Raw genomic sequence first — 20,731 nt, 5'->3', positions numbered from 1 at the left:
AAACAACACTAATCAAGGCTGGGAACAGTGGCTCACGCCTATAATCCCAGCACTTTGGGAGGACAAGGAGTATGGATCCCTTGAGGTCAGTAGTTCAAGACCAGCCTGGCCAACATGGTGAGATCCTGTCTCAATGAAAAACAGAAAAATTAGCCAGGCATGGTGACAAGCACCTGTAATCCCAGCTACTCAGGAGGATGAGGCAGGAGAATTGTTTAAACCTGAGAGGCAGAGGTTGCAGTGAGCCATTATGCCACTGCACTCCAGCATGTGCAACGGAGTGAGACCTTGCCTCAAAAAAACACAACAACAACAAAACAACACTAATCAAGACAGTGTGTACTGGAAAAAGGATAGGCATAAATCAATGGAATAGAGTTGAGATCAGAAATAAACCCATGTGTCTATGGTGAACAGATTGTCTACAAGGGTGCCAAGAATATTCAATGGGGTAATGAATAATCCTTTCAATAAATGGTACTGGGTCATTTGAATATCCACATGAAAAAGAATAAGGTTGGACCCTTATCTTAACCCACATACAAAAGTTAATTCAAATGGATCAAAGGACCTAAATGTAAGATTTAATACTATAAAACTCTTAGAAGAAAGTATAGGGGAAAATCTTCATGATCTTGGATTAAGCAATAGATTCTTAGTTATGACATCAAAACCATGAGCAAAAAAAAAAAAAAAGATAGATAAATTTCACCTCATTCGAGTTAAAAACTTTTGTGCTTCAAAGGAAACTATAAAGAAAGAGAAGAAACAACCTACAGAATGGAAGGGAATACTTGCACATAGTATATCTGATCAAGGATGTGTATCTAGAATCATTTAAACAATCTAAATTCAGTACAAATACCCAAATTAAAAATGAGTAGAGAATTTGAATATGTATTTCTTTAAATTAGACATATGAATGATTAATAAGTATATAAAAGATCTTTGCTGTCATTTGTAATTAGGAAAATATAATTCAAATCCAGAATAATATATTACTTCACACTTCCTACCATATGAACAATGCAGCCTCAAAATTCCTGCACCAGCTTACATCATCTAATTTTCCATAATCCACTTCACAACTTCCCTACCAGGGCCATGATCTGTCAGCAACAATAGCACTTTCCACCACTGTAAGATTCATAAATTAGAAGTTGTTTATTTTTGTGCTCTAAATCAATTTAAATAGCATTTGAATTATTTGTTCCTTGAAGATTTAAACAAATTAATTATTAAACTATCTGCTCTAATGCTTTCTGGATGAGAATAGGAAAGCATCTCTTTGACAAATTTTTCAAAAATTTCCATGGAAATTGGTATGTCAAAAAATGTCTATTGCTTTTGAGGTCATTTTGTAAGCTTATTTTTTCCATAAATGTATTCATGTTTTTCTTCTAATTTTCAAATTTGTTTGAATAAATTTGAACAAAGTATTCTCTTAAATTGCTTTTAATTTTCTCTGTATTTTAATCACACCCTCATTTTCAATTTCAACTTCATATGTTTGTATTTTCTTCCTCTTTTTGGATTAATTATACTAGTCAACTCTATTTTTTCCCCTTTTTTCCTTCTTTCCTTCCTTTTTCCTTTCCTCCTTCCATCCTTTTTTCTTTCCTTCCTTCCTTCCTCTCTTTCTTTCTTCCTCTCTTTCTCTCTTTAGTATCATATTTTCTTTTTTCCCCAAAAGCAACTGCTATCATTAAAATACAGTGTCCCAAAGCAATACATTCCCCAAAAGCATGTGTTCACACACACACACACACACGCACACCATTTAAAAATATTTTAAAACTGCATCATCTCTGTAGTAGGAAAACGGTGTTATGAGGTCAGGACGTAACAGGCAATAGACAATACTTTAATCACTTGTGCACAAAGTGATATTAATTGGAAGTACTCCACTTTTCCCACCTTTATTTATCAATGATAGGTAATTTTTTTAAACAGTATTGCATATTGAGATAGGTAATTTTTTTAAATGTTCAGGGCTCCTTTTTTTGTCTTCTGAGGGAAAAACCCAATTATACTGCCTAGTGCTTTTCTTAGGGCTATCTGCATTTCTTTGTTCCTCAGACTGTACACAATGGGATTAAGCAGAGGTGTCAGTATTGTGTATGCCATGGCCATCAGCATGTTTTCATGGAAGGAGTTGCCGTTCTTGGGCCTCAAATAGACAAAGGAAGCAAATCCATAGTGTATGCACACAACAGTGAGGTGGGAGGAGCAAGTTGAGAAGGCCTTAGACCTCTCCTTGGCAGAGGGCATCTTTATGACTATGAATACAATGAAGACATAGGAAATCATAATTAAAATAAAGCTGCCCACCAACACAAAGGCAGAGAGCACAAAAATAGCCATTTTATAATAGGAAGTGTAATTACAAGCAAGGGAGACCACAGGTGAGATATCACAGAAGTAGTGCTGGATAGCGTTCAAGTCGCAAAAAGACAAGTTGAATACAGTGACGATGATGCACAGAGAAAACAGGAACCCAACCATCCAAGAAGCCATCATCATCTGCAAGCAGCTGTTTCTTGTGATAAGGGTGTGGTACTGCAGTGGGTTGCAGATGGCTGTGTAGCAGTCATAGGACATGGCACCCATGATGAAACAGTTATTCGATGCGAAGCCCAAAAAGAAAAACATCTGTGTGGCACACTCAGGAAGAGAAATGGTCTTGCTCTCTGATAGCAAGTCCACCAGCATGCGAGGGATGACTACCATAGTGGTACAGGTTTCTGAAAAGGACAGGCCACAGAGGAAAAAGTACATGAGAGTGTGAAGGTTGTGGCTGAGCTTGATGGCCCCCATTACAGACACATTTGCCGCTATGATAGTCACATGGAAGAAGAAAATCACCACAAAAAGTAGATGCTGCAGGTCTGAAAAACTGGAAAATCCCCACAGAAGGAATATGCTCACTGCAGTGTGATTGCCCATCCTCCTGGTGGGCACAGCCACTGTCTATCAATGGTGCAGAGGTGTTCTTGGTCAGGAGTCTGAGATCACTGTATAAAGTTCCTTATGCACTGATTTAACTGTATTTTATTCAGGGAACCTGGGCAACTGTCAGGCAATTCTTAGAATACCTGGGGAAAGAGAGTTAAATGCATCTGGAAAGAGGTCAAAGTCAGGAGCCTAGTGATGAGAAGAATGATTCTAGTATGATAGCAAGTATAGATGACATTGAGTGGGCCCAAATATTTATAACTGGATTCTACCCACAAAAGCACTGTTTATCTCCCTCTTCTCCATTCTGAATCTACAAGGAAGATGCAAAATATGAATGAAAGTTTTTTTTTTTTAATCTCACCTACTGGATTTTGAGATGTTACATTTATCAAATGCTTTTTGTGATTTAGTGGTACCCTAGCACTCAGGAGTGCTTAAAATAAACTGTTGATTGAATGAATAAAATAATTCAATTATTTAAAATTAATATAACACTTAAAAAATTCTGAGAGATCAGTGAAAATTTTCTTCCACTACAGTCCTCCGCTCTACCAACTGAACTATCGAAGGCTCCACTCAGTGAAAATTTTCAAAAGAACATTCACATTTCTTTCAATGCAATTCTATCTTCATCAGTGCTCTCCACAGTGTAGTGGCTCTGAGGGTGACATTTGTGTCAATGACTAAGACAAATCAATTTAACATGTTGTATCTTCTGGGTTCATATATGTGATAATAATAACGCTTGAGACATACAATATCAATTGTTCTTATTACAATAGCTCTTAAGATATATCATTAATTTTTAAGTTCTTAAGAACATCATAAATCAAGAATGAAGTGCCATTCACAATTACTACAAAGAGAATAAAATACCTAGGAATACAACTAACAAAGAATGTAAAGGATCTCTTCAAGGAGAACTACAAACCACTGCTCAACGAAATAAGAGAGGACACAAACAGATGGAGAAGTATTCCATGCTCATGGTTAGGAAGAATCAATATTGTAAAAATGGTCACACTGCCCAAAGTAATTTATAGATTCAATGCTATCCCCATCAAGCTACCAATGACCTTCTCCACAGAAATGGAAAAAACAAACTTAAACTTCATATGGAACCAAAAGAGAGCCCACATAGCCAAGTCAGTTTTAAGCAAAAAGAACAAAGTTGGAGGCATCACACTACCTGACTTCAAACTATACTACAAGGCTACAGTAATCAAAACAGCATGATACTGGTACCAAAACAGAGATATGGAACAGAACAGAGGCCTCGGAGGCAATGCCACACATTACAACCATCTGGTCTTTGACAAACCAGACTAAAACAAGCAATGGGGAAAGGATTCCCTGTTTAATAAATAGTGTTGGGAAAACTGGCTAGCCACGTGCAGAAAGCAGAAACTGGACCCCTTCCTGACACCTTACACTAAAATTAACTTCAGATGGATTAAAGACAAACATACGACCTAACACCATAAAAACCCTAGAAGAAAACCTAGGAAAAACCATTCAGGACAGAGGCGTAGGCAAGGACTTCATGACTAAAACACCAAAAGCATTGGCAACAAAAGCCAAAATAGACAAATGGGACCTAATTGAACTCCAGAGCTTCTGTGCAGCAAAAGAAACAATCATTAGAGTGAACTGGCAACCAACAGAATGGGAAAAAATTTTTGCAATCTACCTATCTGACAAACAGCTAATATCCAGATTCTACAAGTACAAAAACAGATTTACAAGGAAAAAACAAACAAGCCCATTCAAAAGTGGGCAAAGGATATGAACAGACACTTTACAACAGATGACATATATGAGGCTAACAAACATATGAAAAAATGCTCATCATCACTGGTCATTAGAGAAATGCAAATCAAAACTACATTGAGATACCATCTCACACCAGTTAGAATGGCAATCATCAAAAAATCTGGAGACAACAGATGCTGGAGAGGATGTAGAGAAATAGGAACACTTTTAATCTGTTGGTGGGAGTATAAATCAGTTCAACCATTGTGGAAGACAGTGTGGCGATTCCTCAAGGACCTAGAAATAGAAATTCCATTTGACCCAGCAATCCCATTACTGGGTATATATCCAAAGGATTATAAATCATTCTATTATCAGGACACATGTACACTAATGTTCATTGCAGCACTGTTTACAATAGCAAAGACTTGGAACCAACCCAAATGTCCATCGATGATAGACTGGACAGGAAAATGTGGCACATATACACCATGGAATACTATGCAGCCATAAAAATCAATGAGTTCACGTCCTTTGTAGGGACACAGGTGAACCTAGAAACCATCATTCTCAGCAAACTGACACAAGAACAGAAAATCAAACACTGCATGTTCTTACTCCTAGGTGGGTATTGAACAGTGAGAACACATGGACACAAGGAGGGGAGCACCACACACTGGAGTCTGTAGGGGAGAACTAAGGGAGGGACAGTAGGGGAGTGGGGAGTTGGGGAGGGATAACATGGGGATAAATGCCAGATATAGGTGATGGGGAGGAAGGCAGCAAACCACATTGCCATGTTTGTACCTATGCAACAATCTTGCATGTTCTTCACATGTACCCCAAAACCTAAAACGCAATAAAATATATATTTAAAAAAAGAACATCCTGTTGAAGTTATTTTTGAAGTGTCTAATATCATATAATGGATTAACTTAGATTTAATATAATTTTGAAGATACTGGCTCATTCCAGAATGGCATATTCTGATCATAATGTTCTGATCAATTTTTGTGTTTTTAGCAGGACTTCCAGAACATTTGTCAGCTAGTATACTTAAGTAGTTTGCTTTGCAACAAGCCTAAGAATAATATTCTTCAGATCAATTTTGCCAGTAACATTTCTATTTTGACTGTTCAACATGTAATCTGATTAGCAGATGAGGGCAGAAAGTGATACTAGACTCTTCATAGAATTTTTATTTTAATTTCAGTCATGGTTAATGCTGAAGGAAAAGAAATAAGGAAGCAGGTATGAGAATGAAGTGCTGGGAGAGAAAAAAGAAATGCTGGCTGAAATTATTTTGAAAGATTCATCAAGACTAAAGACAAAAAAAAGACAAAACACAAAACAATTATATTGTAAATTGAGAAGTTACTGTCTTCCATGTGCATTGCATTTGTAGGCAAAGAATACAAGAAGAGTTAGGGCAAGTAACCAGCACCTACTCAATACCAATAATGTGTTAAACAATATGCTAGGATTAGACAGAACTGTCTCATGTAATTCTCATAAGGCTATGCAAAGAATTTTTGTCTTTATTTTACAAAATATGAAAGCAAGGTATGGAGTGGTTACATGACTATCAAGGGCCATGAATTGACTCCATATATATTGACTAGAGGCCAATGATGTATCCATCATTTGTATGCATAGGAAGGACAACATGGAACCAGACATGTAGGATCTCTGTGATGCGAGAGTGCTTCACTACTGTCGTTTGTGGAATTTAAAAGCCCTCTCTGAGGAGGTGACACACTTAAATGAAGAATAGAATGACTATATGTAAACAATAGATGATGATCAGGGGGAGAATACTGCAGGCACAAGGCACAGATAACACATAGACCCTGAGGTGGAAAACAACTATGCCCAAGCATTTTTCAACCAAGACTCATATCACTTATTTTTTAGTCTACTCCCCACAGGTTCTTTCCTCTGAAGGTTTCCCAGAGGATTTACCTCTAAAGGAAAGTCTTTCCCATTTTTATTGTTTCAGAACCACTACTTTGCATGACTCAAATTTTAGCCTCTATCAAAAAAGGATCTCCAATTTCTTCTGGGACATCTCCAAATTCAGAATGTCCTCCAAGTACTGAATACAGATTTTTAGAGCAGAATCGGCCATATTCCCCCACATATTGGGTTTTCTTCCTGTGTTTTCTATTTATTTCCAGACATCAGAGAGTTACTATTAGACTGCATTTCTTATTCCTTCCACATCTTTTACCCCAGTAAGTTACTTCCAAAATTCCAGATATCTGTTTTTCAACATCTTAACCTTCTTTTTTAGTCCCTCTGCTATTGTCCTATGTCTGCCCCATAGGGTGAGTATGGCATCTCCTTCTCCCAGTTCTACCCTTCACCCACTGCCAGCTTATTTATGTCAAACCTGTGATCACGCTATGTCTCCTCATTATAGATGTCTTTGGACCCCTTTTGCCTACAAGCTAAATAATAATAATAACTTACACTCTTCATTATATGTTTTGGTTATATAGTATTGTACATACTCATAGTTACTCTAAGATATAAATACTATTAAAATGATCTTATTTGCAATTAGGAAATTGTGGCTCAGAGAGGTACCTGATTTGCCAAAAGTGAGATAGTAAATGTACATACACAGCATATTTACAGCAAGGCAGTGAGAGTCTAGAGAACTACATGCTTAGCTAGTAGATTCTAAGGGGAATTCCACCTAGCATGGCTTCAGGGTCTTACCTGTCCATCCTCATTTCCTTCTGCTAACTTCTCCTACATAAGAAAAATTCCACTATTTCCCAAATACAGCACGTCCTTTTGGGGCTCTTATACTTTATCCATGTTATTTTCCCTAAGTTGCAACGTCTTTCCTGCCCTTCTCTGCCTCCTAAAAACATAGCTTTCTCAAAATGACAATTAATCACTTCTCAAAAGACTCTCTAAATTTGCCTAGGTATTATTCATCTTCTAGATTCACATGGCATTTTATTATAATAAGGTATTTTTTACAAGCTTGACTCTTGTACTAGACAGGAAAAACACCTATGTAAAATTTTGTCTCTCCCAATTTTCAGCCTAAGTTGAGTGCAATGTCAGTTTTGACTAAGGGTAGTTCGATGGCCATAGGATAAAATAGGATCTCATATTCTCCAGAAAGGCTTCCATGATTATGACTTCAATTCCTTCATTAATTCTTCCCCAACACATTGTTTGAACTTTCACATTTACTTTATTTAGACATACACTAAAGATAGTTGGCTGCTAAGTAGATTTTAAGGATCTTTTCACCTAGCAATGTGAATGCAATAGGTGCTTTCTAAAGGCTTGCTTAATTGCACTTATGAATGTTGAGCAACAACAAAAACAAACAAGTTTTGAAAACTTCAGCAGTGGTTGCTTAGAGCCTAGGATAAAGAAACTATCATTTTTACATTCTACATTTTACATTTACTCCCCTTATTTACTGTAATATTAAATCACACTTGACCTGTAAATGGTCATATTAGAGTCACTAGGAGAGCTTCATCAAAGAATATATTTTTCATCTCCAGGAGATTTTTCATCTCCAGGATATCAGGATATGTATAGTTTGCACAATCTTTCTCAGTGATTTTGGTCGGGATCATTTGACTTTTGTGATATCTTTCATACATGTTGATGGTAAAATCTGCTTTCCTCATTATTTAAGTATAGTAGTGACAAAAGATATATCCATACAACATTACCCTCTTCCTTCCCAAGGACTCTGGCAGCTTCTGGAGAACAAGATGCCCACAAAGTTGTGTCAGCCTCTCTGTTTGGTTTCCCCAAGTCTTACCCTTTTCCTATACCTGGATTTTGCTTTGAGTTTGCCATCCTGTTCTGTTTTTAGTTCTTCAAATCCCTCCTCATGTAGTTTTCTGGGTTTTATCTCTACCAAGAATAAGAAACAGACAACATTCTTAATTTCCAGCTATCTGTGCCCATAGTTTCTTCAGTACTACTGAAGAATAGTAGTAGAATATTCAAAATACTTCAACTTCTAACAGGCTGTAAACACACACAGATACTTGATTATTAGAACATATAAAATGATGTACATTGCAAAAAGTAAAACAAAAAATCCCCAAAACTCTAAAATTCTTACCTTCTAAAGAAGGAGAATCACCTTCCAGTTTTTTTAAAATCATGAAGTACTTAAGCTGTAGGAATAATGTACAGTTTGACAACTCAGGTGCAGCTTTCTGCAGTTCCTTCTGTCATTTCACTCATGTCATTATTCATGGATAAGTGTTAAAGCAACTTTTTCCTTTGAACGCCTATGATCAGTCCCCTCCAAATTTAGAGTCACCTATACTTAAAAGGTAATGTTATCTTCATTTCTTGGAGATGGCACTCAGAATCATGAAGATTTTAATGAGAGTCCTGGAAGCCACTATCTTGCAACTACTGATTTAGACAACACAGTCTTGACTTCTATATCCTCTATGTGATGCTCACAAGTATGTTTTCTTAAATCCTCACACACCATAGGGGCTTTTCAGTGATGTTTGCTCCTGTTCTTCTGAATAACAGTAGAAATGATTGAAATTCAACTTGTTAAAAACATATCCTTAGAATGCAGATGATTTCCTTGGGCATATTTTACTTTCTGCACAATACCATTTATTTTATGATTCTGAAAATTTGTGAAGTCTCTCAGGTCTCTTCAAACTTATTCACAGGGCAAGGGAATGGGTCATCATTAGAAGCAATTGCCTGGGGAAACAAAAGAAGGAAGGTAAAAAGAAAACAAACACGCAGTATGATCACTGTGATTTTTTTCTCATGGGGCAACTCCACTGTAGAAGACCTTACTGAAAAGGAATATCCACTATTATCCAAACCTCCAGTTACTGCACTGCCATCTGTAATATCCACAGGTGGCTTCGAATTGCCCCTCTGGTTAGCTTGTCCCTCAGTGTCTTCACCACCTATAACAATCTTCTACCTAATGTACTAGCAAGTCTTGTCTCCAATATCTGTTTTCATCATCTCAATACTTCAGGCAAACTAATGCACTGTTTTCTAATAAAATTCTGCATTTTCCTCATTTTGTTTTCTGTCTGAAAAATCTCTATTCTTGATTTCACCTATCCGACAATTTGCACATTCTTCAAGGCTCAGAACAAATGCCACATAATCCAAGAAACCCCTAGCTTGCCTAGCTTGCACAATGTACAAAAACCAAGTCAAAAATTGCCATCATTAAGAAGGAATTCTATAAGGAGAGCCACTTACTTTGGATAACTTGCATTGGGTACCAGAATATCAATGCTAACAGAGTCAGTGTAGGTAGCTGTACACAGTAAATAAGACTTGTTGAAATTAAGTAGACATCTTAGTGCCTTTCCTGGATCTCCCTTACCAGAGCAGTAAATACATTCCCAAGCTTATTTGAGAGCCAGCTTCTAACATATATAAACCTCTCTTTTGAGAATTGCTCTTAGCCAAAGGGAACATAAGCTACTTAGGAATAGCTGGGTGTGCATGACCTCACACCCAGGGTGGCCCGTAGCCAACAACGGAATGATATGGTGATTTTAAAACAACAATGGCAGAAATGTCCTATTGTTGCAAGCTAGAACCACTCCGAAGTGCCATTTGTGCTCCAGTGCTTCCTCAGGAATCAGACTGAAGCTATTTTCAGCTGACCCCACACCTTTCTGTGGCATATTCCCATGCCTTGTCCTGCTTCTTTCTCATTCTTAGTTTTCTCCTGAGATCACTCTTTTACTAAATCATACACATTTGAATTGCTAAGGTTCTGCTTTTGTAGAATGTGTCATAAGACAGAGTCTTAATAAATACACAGAATAAAGATTGCTTATACTTTATTATACACACTCAAAATTGAAAAATAGTTAAGTATATCTAGTGACAGAATATCGTGAAAACAAAACAAAACAAAATAGTAATGTATAAACAGTACCTACCCTCTCCCATCTTGAACCAGTCTGTTTTGTATTCTACAATCTCTCATTCCTGCTTTGGGCCTTTTTCTACCACTTTTATCTTTTTCATGTCTGGTAGAGACTGAAACTTTGCCAACTTGAAGGAGAACCTCACAGTGACTATGGGCCTTCTTCAGCTCTCATCACCAAGGATCACATAGTTTCTGAGGTTGCCAACCCCAGCTGTCTGAGTCAATGGGATACCATGCACACTGAGGTCCACAGTCACCATATGCCCCTTCATTTGGTACCTCATGCATTCCAGTATGTCTAACCCACTGCAGGTGAAGGTCTTTACTCTAAAAAGTCAGTTTATGAATTTTGGAGGGGATGACTGCTTCTGCAAATGCATAGACATCTACACAAAGTTACAAGAATCACACAGAATCAGGAAAATATGATGCCACCAAAAGAACACAATAAACTCCCAGTAATTATCCTCAAAGAAAAGGAGACCCACAAGTTGACTGAAAAAGAATTTGAAATAATTGTTCTAATGAATGTCAGGGACTCGAAAAAAAATGCAGATAAACAATTTAACAAAATCAGGGAAAAAATTTAAATAAGAATTAAAGAAAGAGGAAAACATTAAAAGAAACAAATTTTGAGTGAAAAATACAATGACTGAATTAAAAAATAAAATAGAGTTCTTCAACAGCAGACTCAATTAAGAAGAAGAAAAAAAATCAGTAAAATCAGACAGGTCATTTGAATCAAAGGAGAAAAGGAAAATAATTTAAAAAATGAAGAAACTTTATGGGCTATGTGGAACACTATTAAGACAGCTAACTTTGTATTAAAAAAGAGAGAGAGAGATAGAGAATGGGGCAGAAAGTTTACTGAAAGAATTATGGCTGAAAACTTCCCAAATCTGGGGAGAGACCCTCATCTCACACTGTACACAAAAATTACCTAATATGGATTAAAGACTTACATATATGACCTAAAATTCTAAAACTACTAGATTAAAACATAGTAGAAAAGCTCCATAACATTGATGTAGGCAATTAGTTTTTTGATATGGCCCGCAAAGCACAAACAACAAAAGCAAAAATAGATAAATGGAATTACATAAAGCTAAAAAGTTCAACATGGTGAAGGGAAAAATCAACAGAGTAAAGAGACAACTAATGAAATGGGAGAAAAAGTTGGGCACAGTGGCTCACACTTGTAATCCCAGCACTTTGGGAGGCTGAGGCAGGCAGATCACTTGAAGTCAGAAGTTTGAAACTAGTCTGGCCAATATGGTGTAACCCTGTCTCTACTAAAAATACAAAAAGAAGCTGGATGTAGTGGCACACACCTATAATTCCAGCTACTCGGGAGGCTAAGGCAGGAGAATTGCTTGAACCTGGGAGGCAGAGGTTGCAGTGAGCTGAAATTGCACTATTGCATTCCAGCCTGGGCAACAGAGTGAGACTCCATCTAAAAAAAATAAAAAAAAGGAGAAAGAAATGAGAGAAAATATAATAGTCATTTCTCATACAAATGGGCGATGGGTGTATTAAAAAATGTCCAACAATACCAATTATTAGGAAAATGTAAATTAAAAACCACAATTAGTTATCACCTCACACCTGTTAGGATGACTGTTACTAAAAAATCAACAGGTAAGTATTGGCAAGGATGTGGAGGGAAGGCAACCTTTATACATTGTTAGTGGGACTATAAATTCGTATGGCCAATATGGAAAACAGTATAGAGATTCCTCAAAAAACTAAAAATAGAACTACCATAGAATCTAGCAATCCCACTTGTGAGTATGTATCTAAAAGAATTGCAATTAGTTTCTCAAGAGATATCTGCACTCCTGTGTTCACTGCAGTATTATTCACTGTAACTAAAATATGGAAATAACTAGGTGTTTATTGATGGATGAATGGATAAAGAAAATGAGATGTGTATGTGTGGGTGCATTATATATGTGTATATATACATATATGTACATATGTGTATGTGTATACTAAATATACACATACTAATATACACATACTATATGGTATATGTATACATATATGTAAACTTAGCATATATAGCATACCATATATGTATACATATATGTAAACATTCATCTTACAAATTTTCATTTATAAGATGAATAAGTTCTTGGCAAAGAATGTACAGTATAGTAACTATAGGTAATAATGATGTATACTTGAAATTCAGTAAGACAATAAATATTAAGTGCTCTCACCACACACACACACACACACACACACACACATACACACACACACGCTAACTCTGAGGTGATAGGTATGTAAGCTTGATTCTATTGTTATTACAATCAATAATTGTTTTTAAAAAATCATGTTGTACATCTTAAAACAATTTTTGATAGTCATGCCTCAATAAAGCCGGAAATAAAATAACATTGGTTTTGTATATTATCTTTGTATACAGAGATCTTACTAAATTAATGCTACTGTGTTTTATAGACACCTGAGGCTTTTCTGCTTAAACTGGAAACAAAAGACAGTTTAAATTCTTCCTATTTCATCTTTATATTTTTTGTTACTCTCTATTTCCTTATTTCAATACCTGGTACTTCTAATATATTGTTGACTAGAAGGGGTGAGGTTGGACCTTCTTGCCTTTTACCCAAATGTGGATGGAAGTCATTTAATATTTTATCATTAAGAATGATGTTAGTTGACATTCTCAGCAAACTGACAGAAGAGCAGAAGATCAAACACCGCATGTTCTCACTCATAGGCGGGTGTTCAACAATGAGATCACATGGACACAGGGAGGGGGCACTACACACTAGGGTCAGTTGGGGGGAAATAGGGGAGGGACAGTGGGAGGTGGGGAGCTGGGGAAAGATAGCAAGGGGAGAGTTGCCAGATGTAGGTGATGGGGAGGAAGGCAGCAAATCACACTGCCATGTATGTACCTATGCAACAATCTTGCATGTTCTTCACATGTACCCCAAAACCTAAAATGCAATAAAATAAATGGAAAAAAAAAAGAAAAAAAGAAAGAATACGTGAAATACAAAAAAAAGAAAAAAGAATGATGTTAGTTGAAAGACTTTGTAGATACTCTTTCTCATTTTTTTTTTGTCACTATAGTGGTTGCTGTTCTCTCTTCCTCTTTCCTGCATTTTTCATTATTTGAACTTTAAAAAAAGTCCATTTGCATTTTCCCATTGACATTTTTGGCATACCTCTTTGCATTACTTTTTAAATGATTGTTTTCAGAATTACAACATATGCTTCTAAATTTTTGCAGTTTACCTAGAGCTAATTAATTCATATAAAACATAGAGATTCTGAGATCTTATGTTTATTTTCTTCCTGCCACTAAGTCGTCATACGTCTTACATCTCTATACATAAATATCCCACAAGGCAATATTACAATTTTTTATTTGCTGCTTTGTATAAATTTGAAAGGAATTAAGAGAAATACAGTATTTTTCCTTAGCTTTATTGAAGTATAATTAACAAATAAAAATTGTATATTTTTATGGGGTACAATGTAATATTTTGACATATGCATACATTATCAAATGATTAAATCAAGCAAATTAACATATCCATCACTTCACAAATTTATAAAACTTTTGTGATAAAAACATTTGAGATCTACTCTCTTAAGTATATTTTATTATTAAATATAGTCACTGTGCTGTACAACAGATCACCAGAAAAATATTTTATGTCTTTTTATTAAACTAGGTATTTACCATTTTAGATTATTTTCATATATTCCTACAAACAAGAGATTACCTTTCTCCCCTTGATGTTATGCTTCTTGGTTGTATGATCAAGGTCACTGCTATAACAACAGTATCTTGATTCTACAGCAACAAACGAGAGGTCCAGAGACTGTCTTCCAGAAATGTCAATCTGAAAGATCAGGGCAGAGCATGTTTGCACTGAATTCCAGCCTTTATTAGTTGGGGTTGCCCTTAGGAGAATTTACTGCTTCCACATCTAGGATGTGCTTGCATGAGGACTGAGCAGGCTTCTAACAGTTTCCTAGAAGGTCTTAGACTTCAGATAAGAAGTGGAGCATTCAAGTGGAGAGGTTTAGTGGTTAGCACTGGAAGCAGGAAACTGACAATGTAGATTGGAATCACCCAGTACAAATTCCTTGAACTCCTCAGTCTCAGTTCTCTCATTTGAAAAAATAAGGGTAATAAAAACACCACATAAAATTATTATAAGGATTAAATGTGTATAAACTGTTAAGCATAGTTGTTGACATAAAGTGACTCTGAATGAATGCTGGTTCTAATTATAATGGTGGTGGTAAACCAGCTTTCTCAAAGAGGGGCTTCAGGGGTTGAGATAGGAAATTATAAAATTAAGATTAGCAAGAGAATTAGGGAAAAATTGAGTCTTTGGGTTGAAAATACCTATGTTCTACCACTGTCTCGCTATACCATAAGGAACCACTCAAGAGACAACTCTTTGAGATATCAATGGTGAGAGATTATTTCTTATCTGAGAATCATCCAAACATCTTTCTTTTTTTTGAGATGGAGTTTCGTTCTTGTTTCCCAGGCTGGAGTACAGTGGAGTGATCTTGACTCACTGCACCCTCCGCCTCCCAGGTTCAAGCTATTCTTCTGCCTCAGTCTCCTGAGTAACTGGGATTACAGGCACCCAGTACCACACCCAGCTAATTTTTGTATTTTTAGTAGAGATGGTGTTTCACCATGTTGGCCAGACTGGTCTTGAACTCCTGACCTCAGGTGATCTGCCTGCCTAGGCCTCCCAAAGTGCTGAGATTACAGGCATGAGCCACTGCGCATGGCCTACATCTTTTTTAATTTGTATATCTTCATAAAATCTTCAAGCCACTTATTTTCTTAGTTTTTCTCTGATAATTCGTATATATGTGTTTACATTTTTTATTACTTAACATTCAACTTTACATCAAGTTCTACCTCATATTCCCCTAAGGTACTTAATGGTACATCTTATAAATACCAAAACAAAATTCTTAACAATAAACACATATTGAATAGGTAAAGCTAAGGCTAGTATTTTACATCTGAAGTTTAGTATTGAATATTTCTTAATCATAAATATCATAGTAAACTTGTAATCAGTATTTATTTGTAAGACAATTTGTTATATTGTGCTCTCTAATAACTATTTAACAAAGGTTATAGAACTGTGAATGAACACTTACAGACAACAGAATAAACTGATCACTTGAGAATTGACAGAATCTTGAAAGATGAGTTGTTTTTGTGTGTGAATTGAACTGCTCAATATCCACTACAGAAAATGATGATGTTCTGTAAGGCTTTTAAATTCACATTTGAATCTCTAGAGTCTTTTCCTCAAGGGAAAACAAAAATAAAATATAGCTATATAACCATTATGGGTTTTATTTGTTACTCAAAGTTGAATGAATTCTCATTTCAAGAGGTAAGAATTTAGCTTTTGTTAATGAATCTGATGTATTGATTCTCATTCACCATTTGAGAACACTTTATTTTCTAAAGTTATATCTGTACTCACAAGCCATAGGGCAGAAACAGGGCAGATATAATCAAGCACTCAGCTAGTGAAAAACTTTGACTAAATTTCTCTGTTTCCACCATCAGTTTCATGTGAATAAACAGGAATAATCCAGTTATTAGGATTCCTTGTTCATTTACCCATAAGACAGTAACCCTTATAGACTTTCAACACTATTCAAACTTTGCACTGTGCCATATGCTAATAAACTCACTACTTTCAAGATATTTTGGGCACTTACTGATAAAGTAATAAAATTTATAAAGTTATAAAGATTTTAATTAAATATTTCGAAATGTAAAACTATCATAAATATTTGCAGAAAGACTTACTTTGTTTATAGGTCTGAATGCTGTTAGCTTCAAGGCAACAACATATTAGACACAACTTAGCATATAAAATTAGAAAATTTGGAGATGAGGATCAACATGGCCACTAGTTGGGTGGCCTTCTTCAATTTTTAGGTTATACTTTATCCAGCTATGTATTATGTTGAAAATAATATTATTTTATTCTGCACAACTCCAATTAGAAAACACTGTTACAGTAAAAGCTATTTGATTTGTTCAAATAAATGTATTTTATGTACTGAATATCAATCATACTTTTTGTGTAGTTATTAATAAAACAATATATTCCATTATTAATATTTTAAAAATATTTAATAAATTTATGTGACCTAATTCATAATTCTAACTAGAAATTACTTTCTGATAAGAGTTAAAAATAAATTGACTTTTCCTTTTTAAAAAATTGACTTATTTTACTGATACATATTGTGAAATATGTAACTAACCCAGTGTCTCTCTTACATATTAGCTGTGAGAAGGCATAAAGGATAAAATGTTATCCACTCATTTCCAGTGTATTGAATGTCATGGTATATTATTTATTTGATGTACAGTTACTAAAAAAATGGATAGTCATACTTCCTAGAATTCATATTCTAACTCCACCAATTGCTACGTAACCTTGAAAAAGTTATATAATCTCTTTGAAATTCAGTTTATGCATCTATAAAATAATGATGAAATGAATACTATTTTGTGGAAAGTGAACCAGACAAAATTCCTAGCCCTCTGCTTATCATTTAGTAAACATATAATAAATGTTAGCTATTACTCAAGTCTAATAAACAAAATTCTATGTGTATATATATTTTTATATACGTAACAGTCGTTATTGTTATTCTCAACTGTCTTATATTTTTATTTTTTGGGTTTAAAGACATTATAAGTGCATTTTTGGAAACAATACAAAATAGTAAGAAAAAGACATTATTTGGAGGAAGTTTTCTGGTGTTTGTGCTAAAAATAATTTTAAAAACAGACTCATTATTTGATGTAAAAAATGTACTGATGCTTGAATGTCTTCATAATGACTTCTAATGAAAATGAAACCAACAAGTTTTTATTTCTTTAATGTGCTGTTCTCATCACAGGTTCATTTTGGCAGCAGCTACTTTGTCTCACGGACTCCCTGAAGGATGAGAATCACACTGCTGTGACAGAGTTCATCTTACTGGGCTTAGCAGATGATCCAATCCTTCGAGTCATCCTTTTCATGATCATCCTATGCATCTACCTGGTGACCGTATCTGGCAATCCCAGCACAATCATTCTTATCAGAATCTCTTCTCAGCTCCATCAACCTATGTACTTTTTTCTGAGCCATTTGGCTTTTGCTGACATGGGCTATTCATCTTCTGTCACACCTAACATGCTTGTAAACTTCCTGGTGGAGAGAAATACAATCTCTTACTTTGGATGTGCTATCCAGCTTAGTTCAGCATTTTTCTTTGGGACAGTTGAATGCTTCCTTCTTGCTGCCATGGCCTATGACCGTTTTGTGGCAATTTGCAGCCCACTGCTTTATTCAAACAAAATGTCCACACAAGTCTGTGTCCAGCTACTCACAGTGGCTTATATTGGTGGCTTTCTTAATGCTTCCTCCTCTACCTTTTCCTTCTTTCTTTATTCTTCTGTGGACCAAATCAAGTCAATCATTTTTTCTGTGATTTTACTCCTTTACTTGAACTCTCCTGTTCTGATACCAATATCCCTGCAGTCATTCCCTCATTTTCTGCTGGCTTCATCATTGTGGTTACTGTGTGCATCATAGCCGTCTCCTACATCTACATCCTCCTCACCATCCTGAAGATGCGTTCCACCAAGGGGCGCCACAAAGCCTTCTCTCCCTGCACCTCCCACCTCACAGCGGTCACTCTGTTCTATGGGACCATTACCTTCATTTATGTGATGCCCAAGTCCAGCTACTCAACTGACCAGAACAAGGTGGTATCTGTGTTCTACATGGTGGTGATTCCCATGTTGAACCCCCTGATCTACAGCATCAGGAACAACGAGATTAAAGGGGCTCTGAGGAGAGAGCTTAAAAATATTTTCTAGCGATGTCTGTTCTTTTTATAATGGTTGACACAGTAATGTTCCATAAATAAAATAATAAAAAGAAATTGAATGTCTGAAATATAGCTAGTCATACATTATTACCAGCATGGAGCTTTTGTTAGTAGTGGGTGAATTTTCAGCTACCAAATAGTAAATCAGAGGCACATATTAAATTACCTCTATAAAATCAAGTTAAATTTTAATTAAAAAATCAACTGTTTTTATATTTTAAAAATATACAATCTACTGAAAATTCTTTTTAAGTTATATTTTTTGAAAGAAGGTATCTGCTGTAATTTTACTTGAAGACATATGAACTAAAGAGACAAGTCATCTGCTCCCTACACACCTAACAGATACTGCTGATACAGGGGTAAGAAAATTTTAGTAAACACTTTTGTTTATAAATGGGGAATACAGGAGTCACATAGCAATCACTGTCCCATAACATTTACAAAATTCAACTGGATAGAAATTGCCATTTTCTTGATCATGGCCCAGACATGCTCCCTGTTAAATAGGTTCTTTCTCTCTTGCCTCAGCCCTCTGGGCTTTTGGTTCTGTCCTCTGAATCATCCTTCCTTTTCCAGAAAGTAAAATAAAATATGTTATAGCCGAATAGTCTGGATAACTGAAGATAATTTAATAAAGAGACTATAAAATTGTGGGCAGAGCTTAGGAAAAGCTTCAAAGGTAATGCCATACCTCCAGGATCGTGATCTGCTGAAAACTTGGAGGGGCAAAAGGTGTGGGCAGTTACTAGAACCTGGAGAGCTGTAATGAGAGGACTACCTGTCAGGTGCTGTGGCATTTGGTGGAGGGTCACAGGCAACCCAGGTGACCCAGAAGCAGAAGAGTCAGAGAAGTACCTAAATCAGAAATCAGAAATCAGAGACAAGGGAGTCTGTTGATGCAGTCCACATAGGTCAGTCTCTTGGGATTATATCAAGGTGGAAATGGGTAGAACACTGTGGGCTTCTCCAACCACAGTGGAATGAAACTAGAAATTAATTCAAGAGGAATTTTGGAAACTATACAAATACATGGAAATTAAGCAATATGCTTCTGACTGACCAGTGGGTTAATGAAGAAATTAAGAAAGAAATTGAGAAATTTCTTGAAACAAATGATAATGGAAACACAACACACCAAAATTTATGAGATATAGCAAAAGCACTATTAAGAAGGAAGTTTATGGCTATTAAGTGTCTACATCAAAAAAGAGAAAAAAACTTCAAATAAACAACCTAGCAATGAATCTTAAAGAACTAGAAAAGGAAGAGCAAACCAAATGGTAAATTAGTAGAAGAAAAGAAATAATAATAATTAAAACAGAAATAAATGAAATAGAAATGAAGAAAACACCACAAAAGATCAATGAAATGAAAAGTTTGTTTTTTGAAAAGTTAACTGCAGCCTCAACCTCCTGGCTTCCAGTGATCCTCCTGTGTCAGCCTCCTGAGTAGCTGGGACTACAGGCATACATCACCATACTGGGCTGATTTTTAAATTTTTTGTGGAGATGAGTTTTAACCATGTTGTCTAGGCAGGTCTCAAACTCCTGGTCTCGAGCAATTTGCCCATCCTGGCCTCCTAATGTTTCTTTTAATAGGTACAATGTCTCACTCTGTCACCCAGGCTGGAGTGCAATGCTATGGTCATAGCTTACTGCAGCTTTGACCTCCAGAGCTCAAGTAATCTTCCTCCTTCAGCTTCGCAAGTAGCTGGGACCACAAGTGTGCATGATTAACTAACACCACACCATGCCTTACTAACAAAATGTGATACTCCATTCAATGGAATATTATTCAACCTTTAAAAGAATAAAATTCTGATGCATGTTACAAAATGGATGAACCCTAAAAACATTATGTTAAGTCAAAGAAGCCAGTCACAAAAGACCACCTGTTATAAGATCCCATTCATATAAAATGTCCACAATAGGAAAATCCATAGGCATGGGAAGATTCATGTTTGCCAGGGGCTGGCAGGAGGTTGGAGTTGAAAGATGGGAAGTGACTGCTAATGGATACAGGGCTTTTTGGAGTGATAAAAATGTTCTTAAATTACATAGTGGTGATGATTGCACAAGTGTGAATAAACTAAGTACCACTGAATTATATAAAAGGCAAAAAAAAAAAAAAAAGAAAGAAAAAAGAAAATGTGGTACATAC

General features: G+C 35.8%; 2 protein-coding genes across 2 annotated transcripts; one reads left to right on the top strand and one right to left on the bottom strand.

The window, feature by feature from the left end:
• Window positions 1-1,621: 1,621 nt before the first annotated feature.
• Window positions 1,622-3,469, bottom strand: LOC116525082 (olfactory receptor 10T2-like). The gene has a single exon (XM_032240649.1). The coding sequence runs from the start codon at window positions 2,944-2,946 to the stop codon at window positions 1,981-1,983; it is 966 nt and encodes a 321-aa protein (XP_032096540.1). The 5' UTR covers window positions 2,947-3,469; the 3' UTR covers window positions 1,622-1,980.
• Window positions 3,470-12,546: 9,077 nt separating this feature from the next.
• On the top strand, window positions 12,547-18,725 carry LOC116524999 (olfactory receptor 502-like). The gene is given in 3 exon segments (XM_032240509.1): window positions 12,547-12,568; window positions 17,591-18,118; window positions 18,121-18,725. Coding segments are annotated over 3 exon segments (987 nt in total). The 3' UTR covers window positions 18,558-18,725.
• The last annotated feature ends 2,006 nt before the right edge of the window (window positions 18,726-20,731 follow it).

This window comes from Sapajus apella, unplaced genomic scaffold (assembly GCF_009761245.1).
Source record: "Sapajus apella isolate SASKATOON/1434 unplaced genomic scaffold, GSC_monkey_1.0 scaffold47, whole genome shotgun sequence".
NCBI classification, from domain to species: domain Eukaryota; kingdom Metazoa; phylum Chordata; class Mammalia; order Primates; family Cebidae; genus Sapajus; species Sapajus apella.
Note: the sequence above shows the minus strand (reverse complement) of the source record. Positions and strands in the feature narration are given on the sequence as shown.